At 40.7% G+C, this 27,918-nt stretch overlaps 1 protein-coding gene across 4 annotated transcripts in view; it reads right to left on the reverse strand.

The window, feature by feature from the left end:
* LOC105560639 (alpha-catulin) overlaps positions 1 to 27,918 on the reverse strand; it is a 44,751-nt gene that overhangs the window by 5,808 nt on the left and 11,025 nt on the right. For 2 of the 4 annotated variants that reach the window (XR_001008848.1, XR_001008847.1), the window contains exon 4: positions 26,226 to 27,326. Coding sequence is in view for 2 of the 4 variants with exons in the window: in XM_012009916.1 (XP_011865306.1) it covers positions 269 to 532; positions 2,381 to 2,623; positions 2,728 to 3,005; positions 11,219 to 11,408; positions 21,919 to 21,981 (1,038 nt within the window). In the remaining 2 variants the exon portion in view is untranslated. Of the gene's footprint in view, positions 1 to 268; positions 533 to 2,380; positions 2,624 to 2,727; positions 3,006 to 11,218; positions 11,409 to 21,918; positions 23,623 to 26,225; positions 27,327 to 27,918 lie in introns of those variants that run through there. The other 2 variants (XM_012009916.1, XM_012009917.1) reach the window with 2 other exon arrangements.

The following is a 27,918-nucleotide window of genomic DNA, read 5'->3' on the forward strand; positions in this document are numbered from 1 at the left end:
TAATGTCTTTCATTTCACGCTTTATCGCCGTTTAATTTATTAGGAAATCTCTTTCCATTCGAAATATATTCGGTCATTTTCAACGAATTTATGGCCAATGCTTAACTAATTTCTCTGATCGATTTCTTTTGCTAAGTTTCGTGTAATTCTAGAAATTATGTTTCAAGTTTCTTATCGCAATCCAGTGGTTCCTGTACGGTATTATCAGATAACATTTAGTCGCGCTGCTTTTGCTAAATAAAATAGAGTAAAAACTCTATCGACTTACCATACTATTGCCGATCCGCAAGAGTGTATTGAGCTCGAGTTTCGCGCGATCGCAAAGCAGGAGGATATTTTCCCTGTGTTCGTGACTCGTATAAGCGCTGTCGGTGAAGTCTTGCGTCCTTTCGACCACTGTCTCGAGCGCCGATGTAAGTGTTTCGCGACAGCCCGGTCCCAGCAGGGTCATCCTCGTTGTCTCGACGAGCCTTTCGAAGTGTTTCAAAGCTGAGCAAACGGTACTGCTATCCCAGTCTTCCTGCTGCGGACTCTGCAAGTGACACGGCGGACGTCGGAGAAATATCTTTTACGAGAGATTCCTTCCGTCGTGCGAAAGAATCTTCTTAATTATTTTAATGTAATCATGCAACGGGTCTGGGGGACCCTTTCGCGTGACCACACTTTGCAATGTTGAAAAACACTCTGATGACACACTGAAAAAAATTTCTGGTTGAATATGGACGAATCAGATAATTCCTTTAGGATTTACCAGAATTCCTTTAGGATTTACCAGAATTTCTGTAGGATTACAGGAATTCTGGTAAATCCTAAAGGAATTATCTGATTCGTCCATAGTCAACCAGAAATTTTTTTCAGTGCAGAGACAAATATTAGGCACGGCACAAATAATATTAAATCTTTCGGAGAGGTTCCACGCTCGGGAGCGTTCCACTTGACCAGGTTGTCTACAATCACTTCAAAATCGATTATGTATGTCGCGCGGAAAGTGGGCAGTACTTAAGTGTAAAATACAAGGATATATACATTTTTCTACACGGTTAAAGGCCGTTCAGCGTGACCCAACTCTCCCGGCGTTGTTTCTTCAAAGACTCGAGGGGTTTTCGGAAGTGCCGATAGCGCGTGAAATATTCCCCCTCATTTATCTCGCGCCGAAAGAAATCTGGCACGGAATGAAAGCACCGCGCGTCGAAGCGCCGATATGTAAATGCGAGTGCACAATTTGGCACGATGCGAATAACCATTTGCAATCTTTATGACGGCCATGTCGTTTATGGCGCGACGATTTCCCCACCGCGATAAAAACTTTTCATCCTTGCTCTTGGATAACGGCCGGAGCTCTTACAATTTAGTTTCTAATATTTAACGCGTGCCTATTTAATCTTAAAGCCAAAATTTGAATGATTTAGAATTTTTCTACACGGAGCTACTTTTCAGCGACGTCGCCGTGTATGCGATCATCTCGGCATAAAACATTTCCATTTTTGTTTTACGTTCCACGAGCGAAATCTGGTCTCACAATTTTCTATCGCGTATTTCGCTTCCAATTTCTCGATACAAGTTTTCTTTCACAATTGTGTATCGTTATTAATTCTTTGAAATATAATGTAAATGGAAATGATATGTTAGAGTGCAAATGTGAACACGGAGAATTATGTAAAACACATTATTATTAGCGATCGCAGATTTATCAATGTCGCGATAATCGCCGTCGTGGATAGTCGATTATGCACATACTATGCAATCGCGGTCGATTGATATTCGTAGAACATATCCCGCTGATTTTCCTCTACCATCTTCGACCGCGGCTTATCGATTTCTTGCCAGGCCAGACATCGCGCCATTATTTATGGTTTCTCGAGTCGTACTGGGATCGTTTCGATATCTCGTTTACAACTTCTGCAAGGGCAGCGGTTCGTGGCTCAAGGTCGTTTAAATCGCATACTAGGGAACAATTCGTAAATCGCAATTTGGCGGACAAAGACTCCTTGGAATATCGCCAAAGCTTTCGGAAACATTTTATCGTATACGGCTTTTTCTCTCTGAACCTTACGATACGTACTATGCGTTTTCGCTGCCTAGTACCTAATAATGGATGTATGAAAAGCCACCATTGGCTTATTTGGCAATCGCAGTTATTACAGCATTTCTCGGCAAGCTTTAACGCGGGGATATTCATGTCGGCTAATTATTTTCATATTAATCCTTAAATCGTTCGCTATTCGTTGTCAATTAATATCGCGAATAGATCAACCTCGAACTTCTTCGTAATTCTTCGTAATTTTATAATTTCGTTACTTTCTTAATTTTATAAAGTTAATTTGAACACGATATATCCAGTGGAAAATACAAGTGTTTATAAAGAATCGAGACGGCTTACCTGTGAATTCGAGTAGGACTGAGATTCGCTGCAGTCTAACACCCCATCCTTGACAACGTAATGTATCAGGTCCATCGCTCTTCTCATTTGGCAAAAAACGGTGTCTCTGTTCTCCTTAGCGGATGGACATTCGGGATGCCTTAGACATGTCTTGCTGGACGTGAGCAGCATCATGGTGCTCCTCTCTAGCACTTGTCGAGCCGCTGCCATCTGCGCGCGTCGCCTCTCATCTTTGAGATCGTTCTGAAAATGAAATGTAACGTTTAATTAATTGAGCCACGGTTGTGTTACGGAAGTTGGTGCGAAACTCATGAATGAAATATCGATTTGCGAGAAGCAAATCTCACCTGACGATCGCCCGTTAAATGCGCCAACTCGACCATCTCCCCTCCAAATTGGCTGAACGCCTTGACGAATTCCGTGAAATTCGAGACACTTTCGAGGCGCCCAAGACTGCGGGCGACCTTATCCTTGGCGTGAAGCAACTGATTGACCACGACGATGTCTGCCAGGAGGAGGACTTTCGTCACTGAGCCTAGAAGACATCTCGCAGCTCTTACGACGGAGCCTCGGTCAGCCAAGCTGTCTTCCAAGGCACATTCGCATAATTTCTCGATTGCTGAGCCTAGATGCAACACGACCGATTACACTCCCTAACATTTATTACATACATATCTACAGAAATTTAAATACATGTGACGTAGTAATCTGTTCTGTTAATTCCGCGGCAAAGCTTAATTCTTGAAAGGGAGATCGATGGGACGAATTTCGTGCGAGTGTGACGAACAGGGAATGCTGATGAATTAAACATCTCGCCTTTTTATCGTGTGTCACCGTAAAATCGGAGTAACTGATTTAATTATGACTGAGCCCCTTGACTTAAGTGCGACGGTTACGAGTAATTGGTACTCTCGAACGATCGTAATTAGCTACTTCGCACATTCGCTATCTTACTTAAACAATGTCAGTACTGCATTAAGCTTATCATTAAATTACGCGGAAAACGCGGATAGTATATGTGCAGCACTGTATTACCGTCTCTAAACCTGTCGAAATAGAAATGTTACTTCATTTTCATTCCTTCTTTATTTGAAACTTTTGTTATTTGTATTTTTGAATCCAATATTTTTCAAACAGGTGTATAATGTTTAACACTGAAAAGGTCATAGAATGAAATTGACGAGAGAAATTAATAGTAATTGATTAGTATAAATATAATTTGTTGAGGGAGTGATATAAAAGTCGTTCGCAGCGCCCTTTCTAACAATACGGCGTTGTCAGAAATTAACATAGAAATTTACATTAAGGAACTTTTTCCAAGTTGCACTTGTGCATACCGTTTTCTAATAATACCGTCATCGATCGGGAAGACTTGGAGTGTGAGACGTGGGGGTTGCTGTATCATTAAATAATTATTTTCGGAATTAGAGAGCCGTAGTTGACGCGAAACACAATATCGCTGGCTATTATCTTGTATTAATTGTTCATCGCCATTAGAAGCTCGCGACGTTCTAAAGGTAAACTATAGGGAGAATCGATGAGAGAACAATCGATTATAATCAGTATTATTTGTTCCTGCACATCAGGTAATTACGGGAAAACGCTGATTAAGTGTTCAGTGGAACAGATGAAATTTATCTGTGTCTACAAATTCTCTGTAGTAACGTTTTATCGTTCGTGTCGTACGCTTTCCGTTACGTCCTACTCCTCAGTTTGCTTCTCCGTACACTGAGGAAAAAGTCTTTGAAAATTTATTTCAGTGAAATAAACATTATATGCCAGAAATAAATGTTCAAAGACGTTTTTCAGTGTGTTGTTTCTTCGTCGATTCAATGTTTACAAACTTTTCTCATAGGCTACTGCGAATTGTCCCTATTCATATTTTAGCAGAGCTCGTTCACTTTGTAGACGCTTGTTTTATTAACGAGACCTACGCTCTTTTATTTTGCTCCGTTTTAACGGTACGTTGCAAACTTTTAAATTAACGATTACGTTTATTGTCGAAGTTAAATATTTGCTACAACCTATCGCGCACAGCGTGGTATTCCTAATGAAAACCTCAGATATTCGTGGTTGATGCAACGACTAGATATCGCAATGTTCTCTTTTTACGCCACACTCTAGATTCTTTTAGAAGGCAACTTCGCTTATATCGTTCTATCGAACTGATTAGTATACGAACAATGCCAGAGCGTTGTAAGATCAGTCAGTTCGATACGGAATCCTTATAACGTTTTGTATAGACTAACTGTCACGTGAGTACGCGGAGAACTTGACCTAATTTAAAAATCGAAGGGTGCATTGATTTCATACGATTTCACGTAACCTACATGTCCCATCATTATTCCGATAAATCGATCGTTTTCCATATTTACCAGCAGAATTATAAGCAATTTAGAGGCAATGACTCTGCATTTCACAAAAAAAAAACAACACGCTAATTGATAAAAACTGTTTCCTTTTTAAATTTAACAGTTTACTTAATTGCTAGGAAAATAATTTCGTATAAAAGAAAATAAATAAACTGTTGATACAATATACAGGGTGTGCCATTTTAACTTGAACCGACTTTATTAAGATATTTTATTAAGGAGAATTTTATAGAAGCGTCCGCCTAATTCTGGCTCGTTAGCGAGATACTTTTGAGCGCAACGGAGCAAATAGAGCACACGTCACTTATCTCGATATTGGTATCCCAGTGCATCCTCTAGCGGATGCATTGGATGGATTGCAATTGGAGAGATTGCTCGGATGCGACGCGACGCGCAGAAGCGTGTCCTAGGACTGCGCTTTTCAGTGATTCACGGGGCGAAACACATCGGGCCGGGATAAGCACGTCAAACTTGAGATTGACACTTATGTTTTTATTTCTTGCTCGCGAGTGAAAAGAACCGCGTTCTTTTGTTTCGCATGTTATTCGCTGTTACGAAATGCTACATTTGTGTGATTTATCGCGATACGAACACGCGAGGAAACCGAATCGTTATTATGAAATACGGTTCGTGAATTTTGAACAAACCAAGTTTTCCGAGATGCGTATCAATCGCTTAATTGCTACCCTTGTAACTTTCCGCCGGCACGCGATAATGTTGAAAGAACAATTAATGCGTTGCTTGAGTTCGCGTGATAAGAAGAGCTCCAGTCACACACATAAGCGAATAATTTGCTTCGATAGCGCGTAATTAGTGTAATCGTAATCAGTGCTACGATTTCTTTCTGGATTTGATTAGGAATATGACAGCCATATCGATTAGTATTTCAGCATCTCTCAAACCTCTTCATTCTTTATCATAGTAATCTCGGAGTAATTAAGTGAACGAAATCTAAATTTAAAGGAGAGAAGTAGCTCTCGCGCTCGTTCAGGCTCGAGCTTTCTATCTCACGAGGCGAACAAGGCTTTCTATATTTTGTCGATGTAATATTGATCTTCTTATGTAGTCTGAATTTTTAACGTGTAATTTTATTTCGCGAATGTAACGGGCATTTGTAACGCAGGTGTGGGTAATTGATTTGGTGTAGTTGAATTATTTTGCGTGCAAAAAGTACCTTTAGGAAGTTGTTTCCAACATTATACAATCGAAAGAGCATTACTCTCTTTACATAATAATGTGGCTTTGCAATTGTACAAGCGGCACAAGTGGTTTTGCGTTCATCAGTGGATACCATTAAATTGTGCAAGTAAATAGCGTGGAAGGGCGTTTTGTGATAGCCGTGATAACGCGAGTGTAAACGATCAATGACGATGAATGTGACTAATGAATCACTAACTTTACTCGTTAGCGGAATGTTTATCCGCGTTGTTAAATCGCCCCGATATTTGCATTACAACTCCTTCGTCACTTTATACAGAGCGGACGAGCTTCGTATGTGCGACTTTATACGTAAGTTTCCGCAGTGTAATCTAATCTGTTATTTTTTTTTATCGGCTTTTGCGACGACCCTATATTTGAACGGGCCTTTTTATTGTTCGCCATTAAAGTACGCCGAGTGAATTTATATCGCGTTTTTCCCAAGTGACACGTCATGATAAAAATCGCTCTCTTGTGCCGCTGTACGCCGCAAGCTGAAAACTTTTTGTTATTCGGTTAGTTTCGTCATAAAAATGGATTTATCACCGTTACGTTGGGGAAATGTCAGCTTATTTGCGCGAAGAAAATTGCGATAGAATCGTCAGTGTTTGATATCAAGAGTATCAGCGATCGTAGTATTAACTTGATCGATCTGTCGAGAATACTAATCTGTTTACACAATGTTGCGTGACAGAACGAATTGACCGCGGTGTAGAAATAATAAAACCGTATAAATTCTCCACAATACCACAATATCATATTACAGTTGTATTTATACGGACTTTTTAATGACAGATTCGTTTGTCTCATCAAAATACTGCAAACGTTGTAGTTTACACAAATGATCGAGAGAAAAATTAATCGGTAATATTTACGCAAAGATACATCGCGAAAACGACCATTATTTGATACAACGCGAACAAAGGAAGTCGGAACTACAAAATTCACAGCGTGCCTCGATATTTTCCCACCATTTTCATTAACAGCGCCGGTGATTTCCTTCAAAGTCCATCCCAGTGATCAATGTGTCAATCCTCGGATAATTTATTTTCGCTCTGTACGCCACGATATTTCCAGCTCCTCTATTTGCATGTAACCGTTTTATTATCAATTGTTCCGAATTCGTGCTGTGCTTTCGCATTCGTTTTTCGTACGGTATGATTCCGATTGATCATCGGTGATCGTTTCGCCGCAACAGCGACATAGGACAGAGAAGCTAACAACGAACTAACTGAGCAGAACTACGTCCTTTCAATTTGATATTTTACGTGCTAACTCGTTACTTATAACAAAGTTACAGTCACTGTTTTTTTGGCAACGCTAACTTAACTTTGTTACTTTCTCTCCGTCTGTAACTGTAACTTAACTCAGTTACATTTTTTTTTCGACAACTGGTAACTACTTTAATAGTTACTTTATATATTTTTTGAACCTCCACAGATCGCACTAGGCGAGGGGGAAACCGCTGACCAAAATCTTGTACACCAATGTCCACTGCATCCAGTGGGCATTACTTTATCTTATTATCTTATTTTATCTTATTTATCTGGTTTTATCTTATTTTATCTTTATAATGCCCCAACTAATGCGCAAAAATTGCCTAGTAATGCCCAGTAATGCTGCAAATCCACAATGCCCTCGGCGGTTTGCCCCTCGGCACTGGGCCTTGCATTTGCGCACAAACGCCTTTATCGCCTCTTTACAATTGAGATGCAGATTTGATGTTTTTATTTTCACTGCAAGAAAGTAACCGCAAAGTAACGATTCGTTACTTTTTGAGTATCTGTAACTAGTTACATTTTTAGTGAACAAACAGTAACGAGATACTTTCATAAAGTAACTTTCCCAACCCTGGTATTAACGTACCGTGCGGTCTTCGGCAATTCTTTAGTAATTATCACCCGGCTTGATGCGGATATCAAGTGCATACCGTGCGCATCTGCGCCTCCGTTACTTTGTTCGGGTGCACTCAGACGGCAGTGACTATAGCTGTGTGTTCGTGGTTAGATAGGTGCGACTCCTTAGCGTTGTTTTGTCGTTACCGTATGCTGTTTCCCCCGATATAAATTTGGCGTGTTGCCACTCATCTTTTACGGTGGTCGCTTTTCGTTATAGCAATGCGCTTGTTCTCCGTCGCCGGCGTTCTGGTGCGCGAGCTTAAATTCCGCGAAGCATCGAAAATAGCGTTATCTTGCGAAAGGAAGCATAACCGGGCGTTTAAGCATTCCGCGCAATGTCGCGCTTCTTCCAGCTCGATCTCGAGCTCTGCACCCGGCGAACGTGTATGCAACCTGTGCAATCGCTACTTAAAATTCTGCCTTGCGTCTCGCAAAGATACAAGGATCTCGGATTTCCTATATTGAGCAGTGGCGATTTTCGCGATAACGGCAGTCCGGCCGGAACGCACATACCAAGAGTGATCTGTATGCAAAAACCACCGACGGTTTATACAAATTCGTCGCGTGCTGTGTCGTAGTGAATCCCGCAGGCACACGATAGCGCTCGCAATTCCACGGTTAGTTACACTTACGGGGTGCACCGATTTACACGCGATACCACGCGAAACGATTTGTTCAAGCCAGCGGGGTAGTAAGCTTGCATGTCTCCGTACGACGGCTGTAATATTGGTGCCCTTTCGACGTTATTTCATTACTTCGAATTGATACGTCTCGCGTGCTCCGATAAGATATCCTACGTAATCTGGTAATCGAATTGTCCATCTTATCTATTATCGACAATTTTTTTTATCGACCTTCTAAATTGGTGAAGCACGCCGTTTCCGATTGTACAGAATGCCGTTTGACCTCGGTTGTTGTGACGAAAGCTCGGTTTATTATTTATATATCGCCGCTTTCCCTTAAGCGCGAGATCGATGATAGCGAAGGGAATAAACTGATGTAATAATAGTATTTCTTAAACATATGAGCCGATGCTCGAATGTAATCTCAGCTGGTATCTTTATACGTGCGTGTACTGTATACCTCTTTTATTCTCAAGTTATGGAGCATTCTTTTAGTTGAACCTACGCCGAGTACTGCTCTCGGTGCGAGAGCTTTCCTCAAGATGTTCAATTTTGTGACGCGGAACTTTTTGCGCCGAGGACCACCGAGGCCGTTTCTTCTTTCTACGGCACAATTCTCCCCGAAAGAGCGAACAGGTGTGCTGGAAAGAAATATCCGCGGTCCTTACTACGGCCGTTATTTCTCCGCTATTTGGCAAAGATACGTCGGCTCTTCTCATGCACGTAGGTAGCGAAAAACCTTTCAAGGTTTGGCGAAACTGGGTCATCGCGCGTGCTATTTCCACATGGTAGCGGCAGTAGGATTCGTCGTGCCGCAACGTGCAACCTAGCGTGAAGATACGAGAAGATATAATCTGCTAACGATAAGACTTCGGAGAGTGACGTTCAAAGGTTACGAGTCTTATCCTCGCGTGCATGGAGCCTTCTTCCGGTTTGCGTGCTCTTAGAGGTGGTTCGCGCAAGGTTGCGTATGAGAGACGCAATTTATATCCTTTCCGACGTTCAACGTTGGCGTTTCAATCCGAGTATGATTCCTTGCGTCACGGTGTAGAAAGACATTCGCTTTTACGCGAATGTTTGGTAGCTGCGCGAAATATTTAAAAACGTCTTCGTGTCTCTATCTTCCCGTTCTTTTCTTTTTAAAAAGCGAAGAGGCTATAAGATACTAATCTGCATGCTAAAAAGAATGCTTGGTCGTTCCGCACGTAAGTCATAAAATCGCGTTGGAGTAATTCGCGACGCGTCCTTTTGAATCTTCGCAAGTCCGAAGTGAGTCCAATTTTCATTTGACGGACAGTTCGTATCCGAGGATCTTTAATGTTAAATTAAAACCGAGCAGAGAGAAAGAGTTGTTATTTTTCTGCATTCTCAGGACAAGACATTCTTGTAAATAACGCTACAGGACTTTGCGACGCGATAAGATTTTACATTCACGAGCAGCTTTGTCGTCCGATTGCGAGTTCATCTGACGTAATATAATTATTCCAAACATTGGGATAGTGAAATTTCTACCCGCTCGAGATAATATTATTCGCGGAAAAGAAACTAGTGCAAGTATAATGCAATTTGTTCTCGAGAAGGAGATAATCTCAAAGGAGAATACAAAGTTTTCAATGGAACATAATCTGAACGAAAGTATTAAAGTACTTCAAATTATATCATTGTAATAAAATTTACAGTCAAGATGGAAATTTTGCTTTAATACCGTTTGCTTTTCACTTTTGTTCGCATCAGATGTGTAGGCGCGTGTAGGTATATAGATTGCGTTTTAATTTAATAAGCATCATTTTTTGCGTACTTTCTTAAATAATGTTGATTGCAGCAAGGTACATTGCTCGCCAAAAATAAAATTGGAAGTTTCTTTTCTTAACAATGTTAGGTGATATAGAATTTTGCGAATTTCCGCATCGTATTGTTCCTTTACTAGATAATACACCATTCCAAAGTTGCTCACATAATCTCCAACAGATGCATGATGTCGGCGTGCAAAATACGCCAAGTTTTAATGCGAATTTACTCTGTAATGTGCAATTGGATACGTTTGTATTGTCCCAACTTTTGATTAATACACTATCGTAATATTCGCGAGAACATTTGCATTGAATTTGCGTCCGTATCATGCTGCATAATTTTCATCCGTTCTATGAAATTCGTTAGTTTGTTCTATGGAATCAACAGTGATATCGCTTTCTTCATTTCGCGAGAACTATCGACATTGTTGCGGTATATTTCGTTACGAACGGAAAACTTTCGCTAATGTATAAATAATTTGAATATTATATAGCGTATTCGAAATTTATTGGTAAGAATTTCATCGTTCATTCGTAAGAATCGAGTATGTAGAAACGACAATCTTGTTGCACATTTTTAGATTGCATAGGGACTGTAACGATTTACAAAGGATTTGTCTTAATTTAACCAGGCTAGATCGTGTAAAGTTACCCCGAGGGGGAAACCGCTGAGGGCATTGTGGTGTACAGATTTGCGGCATTACTAGGGGATTTTTTGGGCATTAGGTACGTCTTGCTGGGGCATTATAGAGATAAAGTAAGATAAAATAAGATACAATAAGATAAAAGAAGATAATAAGATAAAGTAATGCCCACTGGGCATTAGTGGGCATTGGTGTACAAGATTTTGGTCAGCGGTTTCCCCCTCGAGTTACCCGGACTGTTTTATTCATTTACTATCTTTCGTGTGTGTGTGTACCTATTGATTATCGCAACTGTAAGTGTATATTACGCTTACCCGCAACTCTCGCCTCCTTGCATGCCTCGTACATGTCTTGCTTGATCTCCGGATTGTCGTCTGCGATGGTTTCGCCAACGGTCACGAATCTCTCGACCGCCAAATTTACCGCTTGGCCGACTCTGGCGACCGCTCGCAAACTCCGATCCGAGCATAGCGGTCGTTCTCTGTGTGAGATTAACGTGGAGATCTGTAAAGATATTGCATTTTGGTGAGTGCGCAAAATTGAATCGGGAAACATCTACGTGAAATTCCATTTCAGAACTTCGACATAATTGACAAAGTTTTCGGTTTTTCCTCAAAGGGTTCTAGACCCGTATTTATTAAACCGCATTGTTGCCATAATAACAAATGCCGCGTGCTACAAAACTTATCGCTTCGAAAGATTTTATGTTTTATAAAATAACACGAGACGTTGCGACTATACGCGCGAATAAAAATCATAATTGAAATTCAAGTGAAATTTGCATTTCAAAAAGGGTCGAGTGTTCGTGGATGATTGCATTTACAGACTAGTCCATCTCCCTTGTTTTAATTAACGTCGTCGTCTTGTCTAACCCAGAGCGATTTTAAAATCATCTCGAGCCCTTCGTGCAACGGTATATTCCATATTTGTTTTAGCCGTACATAACCAGCGACCGCGATGACGTGCTCGCGTTGCTCGCAGAATTGCGTCAGAGTTTGCGGTAGCTTCATAAAACTACGTAACGCGCCCCGAGGATTCGCGAGCTGTAGCGGCTACACTGCATTTTCCGCACAATTAGACGATGCATTCGTGTGCCATTCCTCTCAGAAATGTCTGCCTCGGTCGAAGGAGGGAAAAGGAATACGGGCTGTAGGCGCAGGGACGAACTCGCGGTCTATTGTTCTGAGAGATGAATGCGTGCAGCGTGCATACACTCATACACACACGCACGCATACACACACAGGTAAACGGTTCCATTCATCCCGATTCGATCGTCTTATGTAAATGGGAGAGATGCCTATGACGACACAGCTCCGTTGCGCGTTGATTTACATGCATGCGCAGGAGTGTGAATGGCGTAAAACTATATTTTAACGTCTTGTTATCTAACTTCCGTAATGCCGTGTCATCGAAACTCGACTGTAGTAATATCAAATTGGCGCTAATAATATCGACTAACCGCTATATATTTTCTCTTGTACATGGACGATTCATTAATACAAGTATGAAGGGCAATTTTTTATGGCATTTATAAATTATACAGTTATTGAAGATTCCGCTCTCGTTTGTACGAAAAATTAATAATTCTGATACAGCACCTTGCTCGAAGAGATAAGTACACAATTATGCATTTTATTCGGTCATTGTGATGTCGTTTATCCGAAATCTGCAAATTTTTTCCACACACAACGCTTTCATTCGTTCGTCGTGCAGTTTATACAAACGCTAGGTTACAGTAACAAAGAAAGCATTGGTTTTAATATGTAAGATATCCATCTCGTAGCATTAAATTATGCACTTTACGAAACATTAATGGTCTGCTATTATATTTGAGTGTTGTTTAAAATGCGAAGAAACTGTAGAGATTTCATCTTGCAACACCGGATTACTGTAATTAGTTTAAATATTTAATATTTTCTCTCGGACAACAATTTAATTTTATATGATCTCCGATATTTATCGAGGCATCACTAGGTTCTTATAGATCTAGCTTTATAGAATTACAGATAGAAAATGTGCACTCACGGGAATCTTATTTCGACCGCATTATATTTCAATGGCAGACGTTTGTCGTCCGCAGGAACTAGTAACGAAGGCCGCCGCTCGCAAGTGTCTCGCGCGAAGTTCAATATTCAAACTTTGCATAATTTCCGTCGACCGGAACTCCATTTTTCACGATGAAATTCCAACGGGTTTCCTCGAGAGACGTGCGAGTAACCGACGAATAATTGAAATACTATCTACTCGTAGGAAAATCGGTCGCCTGGCATGAAAATTCCTGATAATTTTTATGCGTTCGTCGACACGGTAATACATTTTTCGTTAAGATTATATAAATTATCACGCTCTGAAGCCGATGATATTTCTTTTTGTATCTCTCGCTCGCTGCATTGCTATTAAGGTAGTTATTTCGTAAAATCATTTATGTGAGAATTGTTTCAAATTTTTACAGTTTATTCCTTACATTAATACGTGCAAAATAAGGCGAATTAAATTAAAATTGACCGTCTCAAAGTTCTAAAAAAAATTGTTAAAGTTTGCTACGTTACACGAAATATTACGTTAAAAATATTATCACACGTAACAATATAATTCGTTGTAATATTATTACACGTAAAATATTATTTACATACATTATTATGTGTTAAAATATTAATATTTTCGTTTGCAAACGCAAATGATGGCACATTTAATTTTCTTTAAGCTTAACGGTGAGTGAGATTCGTATGAGAAACCAATATGTTATAAAGTAAAACAGAACGAATAACTGGAAAAAAACATCAAAATTATTGACCGTTTCAACAACATAAACAGCTAAAACTGAAAAATGGGAAGAATTGTGTAGTAGACATGAGTGTAGTGTAAAAGATGTGGCGGCAGCGCCTCAAACTATAATCTTTCGAATCTATTTTATATTATGTATCAATCGTAGGTGCATTCTTTAGAACAATATTGCATCAAGATATATCATTGTAAGAATTGAGTGCTGGAATCTGTCTGGAATAAACTTTCGAGCATTACTGTCGCGAAGCAACTACCTTAAACAATAATAAGGACCAAGTCCCTGGCGCGGTTGTTGAAGATATCGATCCGAGCGCTATCGGCGATACCGTTAATCGCTTTCACGTGCGAAATTCATCTCCCGGCTTACGTGGCTATTCGCGGAATTTTCGATATCACCGGTGAATATTTAGCTCGTGAGATATCATCAATCAATTCCGATGTCGCATCGTGGTAGCGAAACGTTTCCTGACGTATCTTCCTACTCCGTGACGCTGTAGCGAGAGCTCGGATCTGTAACTTATGTTCCGTAACAGGGCCGGTTCGTGAATTTATCGCTCTAATACGCGACGACCATACGTGACGTTATGACGTGCGGAAATAACTTACCCCGCGACCGCAGTCTCACACGTAACCAGGACGTTATTAACGTTCAATCACGTGTCGTCTCATTCACGGAAAATTCGAGGCGGAGTAACGACATCGTTACTCTACTCATGCTCTGGGGGAAAAAAGGGGACAGTTAGCAACCCATTTTGGGGCCCACAATTAGTAATCGAATTATTTGGATTGTTCGCAACTCTACTCTGGGAAAAATTTTGACCGTCGTTTTTTTGTAGTTAAGCAACTTAGCATTTCGATTAGTGCCTCTTAAGTGAAAATTATCTTTGCGTTATTAAATATCGACAGAAACAATTGAGAGAATTGATTAGTATTACTTAAAAATCTTGGATATAGATAGAACAGCTAATTGCGATTTTTAGTTACGCGCGGTAAAATTCGATTACTACACGGAAAAAAATCTGATGGATTCAACCAGTCGTCTGTTAGAAAATGGATGAATCAGAATTCCTTTAGGATTTACCAGAATTCCGTTAGGATTTGCCATGGAAGATATTTCATAACCAGAGGTTTGTTAGACTTCACTACATATCTGGTAAATTCTAAAGGAATTCTGATTCGTCCATTTTCTAACAGACGACTGGTTGAATCTATGAGATTTATTTTCAGTGTAATTGCGGGCCCCAAAATGGGTTGCTAACTGTCTTTTTGTTCCCAGAGTGGTAACGCTACAAACTTAATAAAGTATTTTCTACTGCCATTGTTAGTCACGGAAAATAATGCAGGATCCAAATTACTTTTTCTTATATTGTGTACTCTGCTAAAAGCTTCTATATATCAAATATCGATATCCTGTTCCGATGTAGAACTTTTATTTGTGCTATCATGATAACCCGATAAATAACGCTAAGCAATTCCCACGTGTTCATTAACACTGCAGTGTGACGTATAACCGGAGTTTTACGTAATTATTCATAGACGGCTGGCATATGTTATGCCCGGCGTTGCGCATTTTTAGTTTAAATGACCGTTAAGCGCAATAATGCAGTTTATATCAACAATACCGATAGAGAGGATAGGTAATAATAGCGGTTGCATAATTCATATTCCTGAAAATAACGTGTCTGCTTTACTTTAAATTGTATTTGTCAAGTGTCATCAGGTATAATTTGTGTTCAATGAGTCACGGGTCAGTGTGTTCTAATTTATAATTTTCGATTATGAAATCATGCCAATCTTTCAAAGTGCGTGAATTTTTTAAACAAATATAAATAATTACTGTGGACGTGTTAATAGTTTACGCATGGAGAAAGTCTTGGCTTATTTTTAAGTTTACTCGGTGCATTGCTTGCTTGATACTATTGAACGTGCTGAAGTAGATTTTCGTTTGTAATCGATCTCTTCATTTTTTTATGCCTTTCATTTACGAAATACATATAGGAGCGTCGCGAATACGAATGCGGTAACGTCGCTACTACGGCGAGAGAGATGAGCCGCCACCTGCTGTGACTTGAGCAGGTGGCAGCCTATCGCTTCGTTTAACAGGGATGAGCATCGCTATATAAGTCACCGAGAATACTTTAAATAATTAATTTGAAAACGTTGACGAGCGGAAATTTTCGAGGCCATATCATATTTAAAGTCTTTAAATGCTTTATTTTTATTTTTTATGAAAAATCCGTCAGTTTAAAATTACTTTATTATTAAAATAAAAAAAGCACAATACACTTGGCAAAGTATATATTTGCGAGGTTTTTTCTCTCAAAAAAGTATTTTGTAATCCGTAAAGAACATCCAACCTAAACGAATGTGCGGCATAAAAGAGAGAGAGAGAGAGAGAGAGAGAAGCTTCTCGCGGATAAATTTAATTAAAGCGTTGAAAGAGCAGGAATAAGATTCGACGTGTAGATTTGACTGATTTTAAGACTTAAGCATAATTTTATGAATTCTCTTGACTTTTCCTTCGCAAAGTCTATCCTGAGGAAGGTCAGCAGCCGCGTTAATCAGGGGATTTAAAATTCTCATTATGGATACTCGAATTCAAGTTTTCTTATCTAATTTCGACTCATTATTTTTTTTACACTTTTCTCTACGCTTTCGGCTATGTTTCGCTTTTCTTTTCTCCTTCGCAGAGAGAATAGCATACATGCGATTACTCACTTGCGGCGTAGTTACTAAGTCTCTCCGCACCTTTATAAAAGATGCATGAGCTTTCACTCCGTCTACGGTCGTCTTTCCTCGAGTTTTCTCATTTCGCCATTTCTTCCCTGGCTCACGTCGTCCTACAGGATACGATTTTCATTTTTTATTTATCTATGGCAGCCAGGACTCTTTCTTTGCTTCGATCAACTTCCTCTTTGCGAAATCTGGCATTTTGTATATTTTTTTTCAATATTTTTTTTCGTCTTGCGGCAAAGCGCACGTTTAAAAGCATTTGTAAACGATGACTTTAAACCAGATATTTCCTAAAATGTTCAATCTACTAAAAATAACGCGACGGCAAATAGCGACATGATTGCGCTGACGTCGCGCAATCTGTGCAAAAAGATTTTTCAAAGGCAAACGTGCCAATTTTTCGTCCCCAAGTCAGTGCGCAAACGCAAAGTTAAGAATTTCGGAAACACTGATTTTACTATACTAGTCGGCAGTCACTGCCAATAGTCGACAATATACAGGCGGGGCGTATTTTATTCTTTCGCGAAAATCTCGATTCACTGCCGAATAAGCACCAAACGAAATGACAGCGAAAGGCATGTGGTGGTTCTCAACCAATCGCGATCAGTTCGATCCAATTTCCCGTCATGACAGAAGAGGGAGATTACGTCGATAGAATGGAGAAGTCCGGGCCACTGAAGAGTATAAATGAAAATTCTACTTTGATTTGTGGGCGGAAAGATTGAAGGAGAAAACACAAATATCCGAGGATTTATATACGGGATTAGCCGACAGCTCTGTTGATGTAGAGAAATTTCGGTACCGCCGAACGAAAGTTAGGAAACCGATGGAAACGGGTTATCGCATACCAATTTGCTTCACGATGCGGGTCCGCTAATTGATCCGCCAAGTATGCGCATAACATCCAGCCGTTACAAACGAGTCGCGAACAAAGAGCGGCACTAATTTGGAGAATTCAGTTACAGTTGTCCAACGGCCATTGTACTACAGTTCATCGTTTCTATTTCCAAAGTAACACCGTAACGTGCATATCGAGGTCAGTCGAATTCGAGAAAGGGCGACCAATCCGTTAGATTTAAGTCGTTTTTTGCGTTTTCGTTCGTCTCCTGAGGCTTAGAAATTTTACTTAAATAATTGTTAATTATTATTACTGAGATACTGGCATTGATAATTATGGTTGTTATTTAAATCCATGCCTCGTAGCAACTCGTCTCGCGGATCTCTTTTGACAGTCGCAACCTTTTGTAATCTCGTACAGGAGTATTTACTTGCCAGTGGGATGCGCGCTTGTCTCGAGGCGATGCTTATAGCTATAATTAATTATGACAAAAGCATTAGCTCCAGCGATACGAAGTCAGCTCGTCGAATGAACTCGATGGATCGCCATAGAAAATTTACATGCGTCATAACGTGACGCGTTAACTCGACTAGACTGGCGAATGCATAGGCTTGTTTTCTGTTCCTACACTAGTGAACTAGTGCAATAAATTGGAGTAAGACAAGCATATTTTTTCTCATTCTAGCTTACTGCACTAGTTCACCAGTGCAGGAACAGAAAACAAACCCCTTATAACGAGTATACTTTGCTTCATATATTTTTTCTGCCGTTATGCACGTGGATGTTTTTCTCACGCTAGTTTCCTTTTAAATAGTGTACATTTATCTGTAATCTATAAAATTAACAGTTGACGGCTTGCCTGTCTGATATCGCTTTAAAATTAATATTCATTTTTCCAATATTTCCTAAATCGCAGATACTCTGCATCTCAAACAAAGCTTTATAAATATTATACATTCTCAAAAGGTACGTGCTGTCTGATTTTCTCATCATAATTGAATACATTAATTTTATGAAAGCCCTCTTCATACAACCCATCCCGAAGACGATTAACGATGTTGTTATATAAATAAAGATAGAGCAGGCCCTGGTAATCCGTTTATTCGTGATTGGATTTCAGATTCCATAGATATGCCACGAGATTTCTTTCCTCCCTCGAAACCGTTGTTGAAGGCCATTCGATTAAAAAGTATTTTCATTATATGATGTTTACTCTAGAATTAAGCAGACCCCGCTAAATCCCCCCTTTTTTTCTATACAGTAACAAAGTGGATAACTACAATACAATCTCTATACTGTAAAGTGCAATGTATTAAGCTGCGAGGTGCTTATTTTTAACTCGGTAGTTAAATATATTAAATAACTTTGCCTCAAAATAACCTTTCTTGAAATTTTGTAATTATTTTTTGTAATTAAGTTTGCAATTCATTTGAATAAATTTGTTGCGATTATTGAAGATGCCTTCGTCGGTACAACGTTTAGTCTGGGCACTGTTTTTAAATGAGTATATCAAATTAGATAAAGCGCAACGTGTTTGTGGCAAGTGGCAGAAATTCGTTTCGCAAATAACGTGCTTTTAATCGTTGAAAATTATTCAAGACCGCGAGCTTTGTCGCGATAGAAAAACGAACTTCTCGTTCCACTGTTTTACTGTTGTGCGAATGACGCATAAATCTCCCTTCGTAATTCGTTTCCGATGGACTACGCGAGCGTAACGCAAGCCGGATTTCTATACTACGAGGGAAATAGAATGCACGGTTAATTACATATAATATTTTACGTAAGTCGTTTGTAACAGTAAAATTTACTATATTCGTAAATAAACGCTGTCGTTGAATCACGCAAATACGAACTTGTATCGCGATCATCGCGAAAAGATTAGATTGACACGTGCAGCGTGTGAGCTTGACACAAGTGTTAATAGACTTGCGTGACTTTAAATTATAAAGCACGTAGATGAGCTTTCCGGATAAGTCACACGGTTTTATTTCCGACGCTTCACGACTTTATTAATACCCGTGTCAGTAACGCAACGCATATTTTCAAACGCGGATAATTAACATGACGGAAAAAATAATTTGATCGTTGAAATTAATTTGTATGAAATATATAAATCATTTTATGCATTTTAATGCATTATTATGCCTTTATTACAACTATCTATTATAAAGTAATGTAACTTTTATTAACAAAATTAATTGTCGAAAAAGCAATTTGCCCTTTGTTAATTACATTTTGAATACAATGTTACATAAATTCTTTTAACGTATAATATATTGTTATAATTTCTGAAATACGTAAAAATTTGTTCAGAGTCGCTGAATATCAGAAGATTTTGCTGGGATTATTAAAACATTGTTTCAAGCTTTTTGTTTTAACGGGCAATTTTCGACTTTGTCGGTAAATCGAGCTGAAAATTTTTGCTTAATTCACCATTTATACTATACGGAATCACGCTGCAAGCGTAATTTCCTCCGGGAGTTCTCCCTAATATGAGAAACTTTAAGAGTTTAGGTAGCGTTTCGCGTGTACGAAATAGGAGATAGAAGAGCCTCCTCTCCACTTGAAAGAATTCTTATTTAAAATAAGCGAATAACCAATTGTCGCGGTCTTCCTAAACAAATTTCGGAGCATGTAATACGCCGATGAGGCTTTTCTGGGACGAAGGATGCGACTTCTTGCGAAAAACTAATAACTGCGATGGATTGTACGCACCGCGAAACATCCGCAGTTACAAGAAATTATCGCAAATTGTTACAGGTGTAAATAGACACGAGAATTTGGAATGCTTTCTGAGAATTTACGAGAACGTTATTTCGCTTCAATTTGGCATCCAATTTTCTTTCGACGTTTCTTGCGCTCGTCTAACTTCCGCCCATCCATTTCAATTTAGATTTCGCGAAGCTCAATTACACTTGCTACCGTAGTAGGTACAATTTTAATCGCACGAATTCTTCCCTTCCGTTCTTCGATTCCACGCATACAACGACTATATTTTGTGTAAGAGATAAATGCGCCCGCCGTAAATATCGGTAGCCCCGGGAAAAATCGATTGCAACGCGAATCCATCTCACCGCAAACACTTTGAGATGCAACGATCTGTTCTTTCCATATGGAAAAAGTCTATCAGGATTTATGGTGGAAATTTCACCTTACACCCTATCTTTTAACCACATGATCTTGTTCAAGTTGATTTTACTATATTCTTATAGAGTCTTCCATTCTTAAAACAATCGCGGTTATACTTGATACTGATTAATGGTCTTTATCCCTCCTTCATAATGGTTCTCTACCTTTAAGTAATATTTATCGAATGAATCATTCACGATAATGTGCACTTAAAAGAAGCAGAGTTATGATTAGATGGCGTTTTTAATGGAAAAAGTTTTTAATAAAAAAAAATCAAATTCGTATAATACATTGACAAAATTTTCAGAAATAGGAATGTTTTAAAATCAATGAAAAACATTCACGACCAGTGTAAAAACCGAGCTAGAACGTTGCCGAAATGTTTCATAGAATGAACATTTATTTCGCGCTATCTGTAGACACATCGCGGAAATGAAGAAGTAAAATATAATTTATTTGTTCGTTTAAACTTTGTACCTTTCTATGCAAATTGCATTAGCACCGCGGAAGGAGATATAATTATTCATTGGCTTGTTAGCATATTATTCTTGTGAAATTTTCTCCTATAGAAAAACGAAGAATCCTTCTAACATGAGTTTAACCTTTACGGCCAAGTCTTTCTCAGGGTAATATCTCGCAGGAATAATGTATATGTATACCCATGAAAATATAAATGCGTGTTAACGTACAAATGTGTGGTTGGTCCCTGGATTTAGAACGGTTTAAACATATTTTTGGTTAATATTTTTAAGATTAAAACGCAATTAACATAAATATCTTATGTCTTCCATCAAACGTGCTGTAACTATTCCAACCATACGTTTATCTATTAACATTCTAAATGTGCCTTTTACTTATTAGCGATTGTCTTACAATTAGGGACGATGAATGTTGCGCGGTTGAAATAATTTAAGAAAAACGTAATCAAGAAAGTATGCACTTAAAATGTGAATTACAGTTTTATATCTTTCGGCCGAGGCTTCCTAGACGTTCATTAATTTTCTTCTTTTTATATTTCCACGGCGGAACAAAGAATTTCAAATCAGCTTTAAGTTATAACTGACGCGATAAACGGTAACCCTCTCGACGGAGCTTTATGACGTTGCTCCCGGTTCCTAAGAAGATTCGACATTTTCCTGAAGCTTTTCCGAGCTTACCCTATTCTGAAGGGACATCTAGAAGTTTTTTTGAATGGCCAAATTCATTAAACATACAAGAAACTTGCGTTCTAATACATTTGTATATGTTACGTAAGCTAAGACGTGAACTGGACTTAAAATGTCAAGTGCAACCCTCGAAATGCGGAATAAGAAGAACTCTAATGCGCCCACGAAGACGCACTTTCGTCATGCGGCACACGTTTATTACATGTACGCGATATTCGTCAGTGTTTAGTGAAACGTAGTATACTAGTAATCCATAAACGAGGCACCGGCAACCTTTGGAAATTTCTTTTCCGATGGGGTCAATATGATGAAACTTTTGATAATCTCGGTACATGAGCGGATCGTTACATTGCGGGAACATACCTGTCGTTCACCAGCCATGCCACCCTCGTACATGCTTCCTCGTCGATAATACACCGCCGGCATACAAAATTTTAACGGTACGAACCCACCGGGACCCCGTCTCTATAGTCTTATCGCACTAGAATTTTTGTTTAATCTACCGATAATTATGCTAGATGCTGTTTTTAAGGTCGTTTATTATTGTGCCTGTCACGATTGTTTTGTCGGTTATATCTTCATCTCCTCTCCGCTCCTCTCCATTGACTTTTCGTTCCGGCTTTCCGTATGACCAAAATATACTATGAATCGTCAACGTCGTTAAGATATGTACGCTCTTTTCTTATGTGTATAGAAATATTACTTTTCTCTCCCTCTCTCTCTCTCTCTCGCTCTCTTCCTCGGTGCAGGTGATCTCGTGTTCGTTAACAAGTGATATTTTGGAACTCTTCGATATCTCTTCGTTCTTCAAACCGCTTTCTTGCGCGGCGCGCGATGGTGACAACAAAAATAGACGCGCGTGCGACGGTCAAGTATGTGCAATATGTATTAATGTATATATATATATCTCTCTCTCTGTCTATATATTCGTAGGAAGATCACTGGTTATTTAGGCTGCTACTACAGGTCCAGAACTTGTCTCCAGGCCACGGCAAGCGAGGTCGCCGTGTCGAACCGAGCTCGCTCTCGCAAGTTCGTCGTCACCCTCTCGACCGAGGTGCATGACCCGTTGACGGCAAAGTGGATTGTTGCTGATCCTCGCGATCCTTCTCTCTTAGGCTCTGGTTTCGTCCTCTCGTTGAAACGATCTCGTTGACGCGCTGTTTCGACGCTACGGGGTTACTTCGCCCGAAGACACCTCGGCGTCTCGAAAGTTTACTCCTCCAAGTGGCGCTCCGGGACCCGGAGCGTGTCCCAATAATCGTTATCCCCCCCTCCGTTCGTGTGATCGGGCCGATCTTTCCACGCGAAGGTGTATCCACGGCGAATCGAAGGGCCCTTCGGGCGATCGGGCGGACGACGGCGATCGTTTAGGCTGCGCGAGGGATCCGCACCCACGCGGATCGGCACGCGTGATCGACGGTCAACGATGACGGCGACCGCTCGTTAAGGGTGCATGACTCGTTGATGTCTCGCGTGCGCGCGTACACAGTGTGGGCGGGCGACATGTGAGCCACGCTGATGTGCGTATGCACCACCTAAACCCGCGGTTTTCGGCGCTCTTTCCCCCGACTTTCGTTGCCTTCTAGCTCGCGTGCACACACCGCGGCACGTATCGCGTTGATTACGCGACTGCTGATGCGACTTGTGTGTATGTGTGTACGTGTACGTGTGCGAGCGAGTGTACGTGTGGTGTATCTGTGTGTGTGTGTGTATGGTGTGCGCGCGTGCGTGTGTATGTGGGATTTGAGGAAAAATGGGTATCTGTATGCACGTATCACTTGTACGTGTGCGCACACTTAGGCACACGTGTCCGTACGCGAGTACGCGACGCCGTTTCGCAAGGGTGAGTGGCTGAACCGTGAGAGGAGCATATATGTGTCTATATACGAGGGCGAGTGACGTACGCAAGGGGTGTATGCTCGTGTATGTGCGCGCGCGAGAACGACGGAGCGCGTGTGTCGGCTTCGAGAAACAGGTACCGGCCTGCCGAGTGCCTAGGGGAAGACTGGACTCGGAAGCAGCGGCTCGGTGGCAGGATCCACGGGGAACGACGAGTGCGGCTGTGTGGATCTCGGTCTCTCGCTCTCGCACCAGCATTCCCACCCCGAATCCGCCTGTTACCCTCTCGCTCCCGCTCTCGCCCTCGCTCGCTGGTGTACGCGAACGAATGAACGGCTGCCGGGCACAGGCGCGCTGGCTGCCTCTCTCACCACCGACCGAGAATCAATACGTCGGCAGCCCCGTACTTTCGCCCGCGAAATCTCAATTTTTACCCTCGACATCGAGCCGATCTCGTCTTATTCTCGACCCTAGTCGTCCCCGGCGTGGCGCGACACGCTCGGTCTGACCCCGTGCGTAAACGGCAGTCGGAAATTACTCCGGGATCGTTTTTGTTTTTTTTTTCCTGCGACTCGACAGACCGCCTTTTTGCGCGCCCCGTGATGCACCGTCCAGGGGTACGCTAGCTTTTTGTCCCTCTTCAGCCGCTTAAAAAGCGCGGGAGATCCTTGTTCTCGACGGGAGTTCGATAGGAATCGAGAGACGATGTCGATGGCCGTTTTTTTTATGTCTACGTGAATTCTTATTATGAAAGTTCGCGCACAAGGAACCGCGAAGAGGAGGAAAAGAGAGACGGAGAAAAAAAAAAGAAAAATCGAGGTGGGAAACCGCTGACCGAAATCTTGTACACCATTGCCCACCAGTGCCCAGTGGGCATTACTTCATCTTATTATCTTATTTTATCTTATTTATCTGATCTTATTTCATCTTTATGACGCCCCAGCGAGGCCTAGTGCCCAAAAATGCCTAGTAATGCCCAGTAACGCCGCAAATCTGTACACCACAGTGCCCTCAGCGGTTTCCCCCTCGGAACAAAATATAGAGATTGTTTATATCTAATCGCAGATCAAATATTTATTACGCAAGCATGGCTTTATTATTATTTTTATGTCTCATATGAACATCGTTGCCACATATTTCATTACTGTTGCTGTTATCGAGAATTCGTCGAATAATGAAATATATAGAGCTTGAGGCATTCGATCCCTCTCGTAAAAGTATTCGTAGAACACAACTGACGAGTTGGAAATGTTATAATTACAAATTTCCAGCATTACGAGTACGCCCGGGGACGCGGCTCTGGTGCCGCAAAGTTCGCGGAGAGATAAAATTTAAAAGCGTCGTATTCGTGCTGCGTGCTTGGCCTTTAATGTAGCTCTTCGATTCTCACGTCAGTTTTAACACGTACGTTCGATACTATCGCCGAGCATGAAGCGCCTCGCTAGAGCGTTATAATAAGATTGACTTGTAGTCACTCGCGATTAGAAATTAGATAATCCCGCTATAATGTCTTGTCTGGGGCTCTCACCTCGACACCGTGAATACAGCGGTGTAACGTAATTACGAATAGCGGAGTTATCGTCGTTGGGTACGTAAAAGTTTCCGATTTGATACGTGACACAATTAGGGATGCTTCGCAGAAGGGCGGGGAGCCTCGATATTATCGGGGCGCAATTATTATCGGGATGGAAAAGGAGAATGTGAATAACCGCGAGATTTAATTTATTATGGTCGTAATGGCAATTTTTCTGTACTTCGTGGTTAGTGAAAAAGTTGCGTATGAGGAACGCCCCAGCACTACCGGTAACAAAATAATCCCTGATAGGGCACCAAGAGCGAAGTGTCACGAATGAGAAACGTTACCCACGGAGGCGAGGGATCTGCAAAGAGACGGGGAAAAGAATTGGACAGCGAGAAAAAAATAACTCGGGGCAGCGAAATGACCGAGCGGAGAAGCAAGGTGATCGTTATATATCTTTGCGGTAGCGTCGTAGTTCGAGAAATCTTTATTACCGAGCGGTACTGCGAGAAAAGGAAGGTTCAAACGTGACAATGATTACTTCTTTAAGCTAACGTAGGAGAAGAAAATTGAAAATTTCCTCCGAGACACATTTCCTGCTCTATATCTGTTTGAAAGTCCTGGCTAAGATACGTTATGTACTTCTACACGGCATCGATGGAGCATCTGCGTATGCGATGACATACAGTCGGAAGTACATAGGTACTCAGATAGTACGTATGTTCTCTCGCCCTTCCGAGTAGCGAAGGATTTCTATCTCCGCACGAGACATTCGGCCATGATGCGTCTCGTCAATGTTGAACTCGTGACAGTTGCGCAACAAATTCTTGCTTACCAACCCGCTAAATACGTCACGCGCGTTAGACAATAGCTGTAGCAGTCGGAAGTATCATCTGAGCGCAAAATTACTTTGTAAGCTAACATTATGAGCTTGCCTTTTGCGCCTGTGCCTAGTATAATAATACAATATTGTTATCTGCGTATCTTACCATACGCTGTGTAAGCGAGGTGGATGCTGCGCCTAATATCCTTTTTGAGAGAAATATGCGCCAACGAGGCGGCGCAAAAGTGGTACGAATTACGAGGTACGCTCGAGCGTAAGGATAAAAGCCGCAGATTACAACGTAGAGGTAAAGCGACAGGGGGGGGCTTCTTAAATGATACACGCGAGGGCGGGAATTTCTAGAGGACCAGCGAGCCTGAAATTAACGCGCGTTGCAAGATGTGCATTTTATACCATTTCCTCTTACGACATTATCGAGATGCGGCGTGAGAGATGGGAAGGAGTAAATAAGATTGTACGAATAGATACGCAAGATGGTTAACGTAATGTATTTATGATGCTGTACCGGAGCAGGTTGCAGCGTGGGTACACGTCTTGTACCCATCTACCGCAAACGGCTTCTAGGGTCTTTCTCGTACGTTCTCGTACCCAGACACTGTCTGATGCCGCACATAATACCGTATTGCACCGTGAAAACCGAATGAAGAATTTCACATGGCGGGCTTAATGCTCGTACTCGAGTCGTATTCCTCCTCGAATCTCCGAAATCGATATAGACCGAGATACTCCGGCGTCGGCTGTCGTAGATTTCAGTAAATTAACGTTTTTCTGGGACGCTTACTTGCTTCTCCCTCGAGTTGCTTTGTAAGTTTCATTTAAAGAGTCTCTATCGTCCTGTCGCAAAGTGCCCAGGTTCTTCGGAACAAAGTTCGCAGTCTTCGGAAAGTCTTTTGTACTTGCGACGAATGTTGCTCAAAGTTGGCGACATAAAAACACATAGTACGGATAAAAGCGAAAGGAAGGGTGCATTTCTTCTTCAGCGAGAAGTGATAAAGCATTAACAATTGTAAGTAAATTGAATTTCTGGAATCTAAGCCGGTATTGTGATTTCGTAGCCGCCATTAGCGAAAATTCGTTGGACTAATTCATTCTTTTCGTACTCTTCATTTATTATTTATAAGATTTCGTCTTTGATAAATTACTCTTTTAGATTAATCGACTGTAGAATTGCGATTTGTGATCTTTTAAATTGTGATATAGCAACACGTGATCGAAAAAGTGCATCGAAGAAAGGCAGTCTTCCTATTTCTTTTCTGTTCTCTCATTAAAACGCCGCTTGGCGATGTTCTGAACTGGATAGATTCCAGGTTGCGAGTTGGTTTTAAGAAAAACTTTCGGTATGGTACACATGTAGAGATTTTATTCAGAAAAAGCTGGTCTTTGTAAATCCTGTAATTTATTAAAACCTGCTCATCGTGAGACCGTAATAAAGCCAGTCCTTTTCATCATCCTTGCACTGACCTGGAAGTCTTTGCTTCGTTCGTCGAATGGGTTTTATTTTACAGGATCTTCCATCTCCATATCAAATTCAGCAGATATTTTACAGAGATTCATAAAAAAAAAACCCTGGAACCGCAACAGATTAGTCAGCGAATGAAGAACTTGGAGAAAAGACATTCGAACTAAACGTTCTAGTCTAGCAAGTCTATCTTGGGTTTCAATGAACAAACGATTTAAATATTTATTTCTTTAAAACTCGGAAAGAAATAATATGTGTACGCATTTGTTGTGTGTGTGTGTAGCACATTTGAAATGCAGTATGTAATTCGGATTAGAATGTTATCTCTTCATTTTATATGTTGACTTCAATTAGATTAGGATTTTTATGGATTTCTTACGGAAACTAGGTATGTTGCACATAAATGGTGAAATCTATTCGTGTCACTCTAAGCTTCATGTTGGTAAGTTGGCGTACAAGGTATATCCCTATTTATGGCACTCTTTTACTCACTACAAGCATGTCAAATGCGGCATGTGTTTTATGTGCGAAGGGATACATAACCCGCAACAAGTTACGACCGAGGGCGCCATTTTATGTCTGTCGCATACGAACAGTTATTCAGAATAATATTGGAATGTCTCGGATGCAGTTTTCTCCAATAATATACAACAATAAATTTGAAAAGAAAAATTCATTCTCTAAGAAAGCTCAAAATAC

Source organism: Vollenhovia emeryi, unplaced genomic scaffold (assembly GCF_000949405.1).
Source record: "Vollenhovia emeryi isolate VEMERY1.0 unplaced genomic scaffold, V.emery_V1.0 DF939225.1, whole genome shotgun sequence".
In the NCBI taxonomy this organism is placed as follows: Eukaryota; Metazoa; Arthropoda; class Insecta; order Hymenoptera; family Formicidae; genus Vollenhovia; species Vollenhovia emeryi.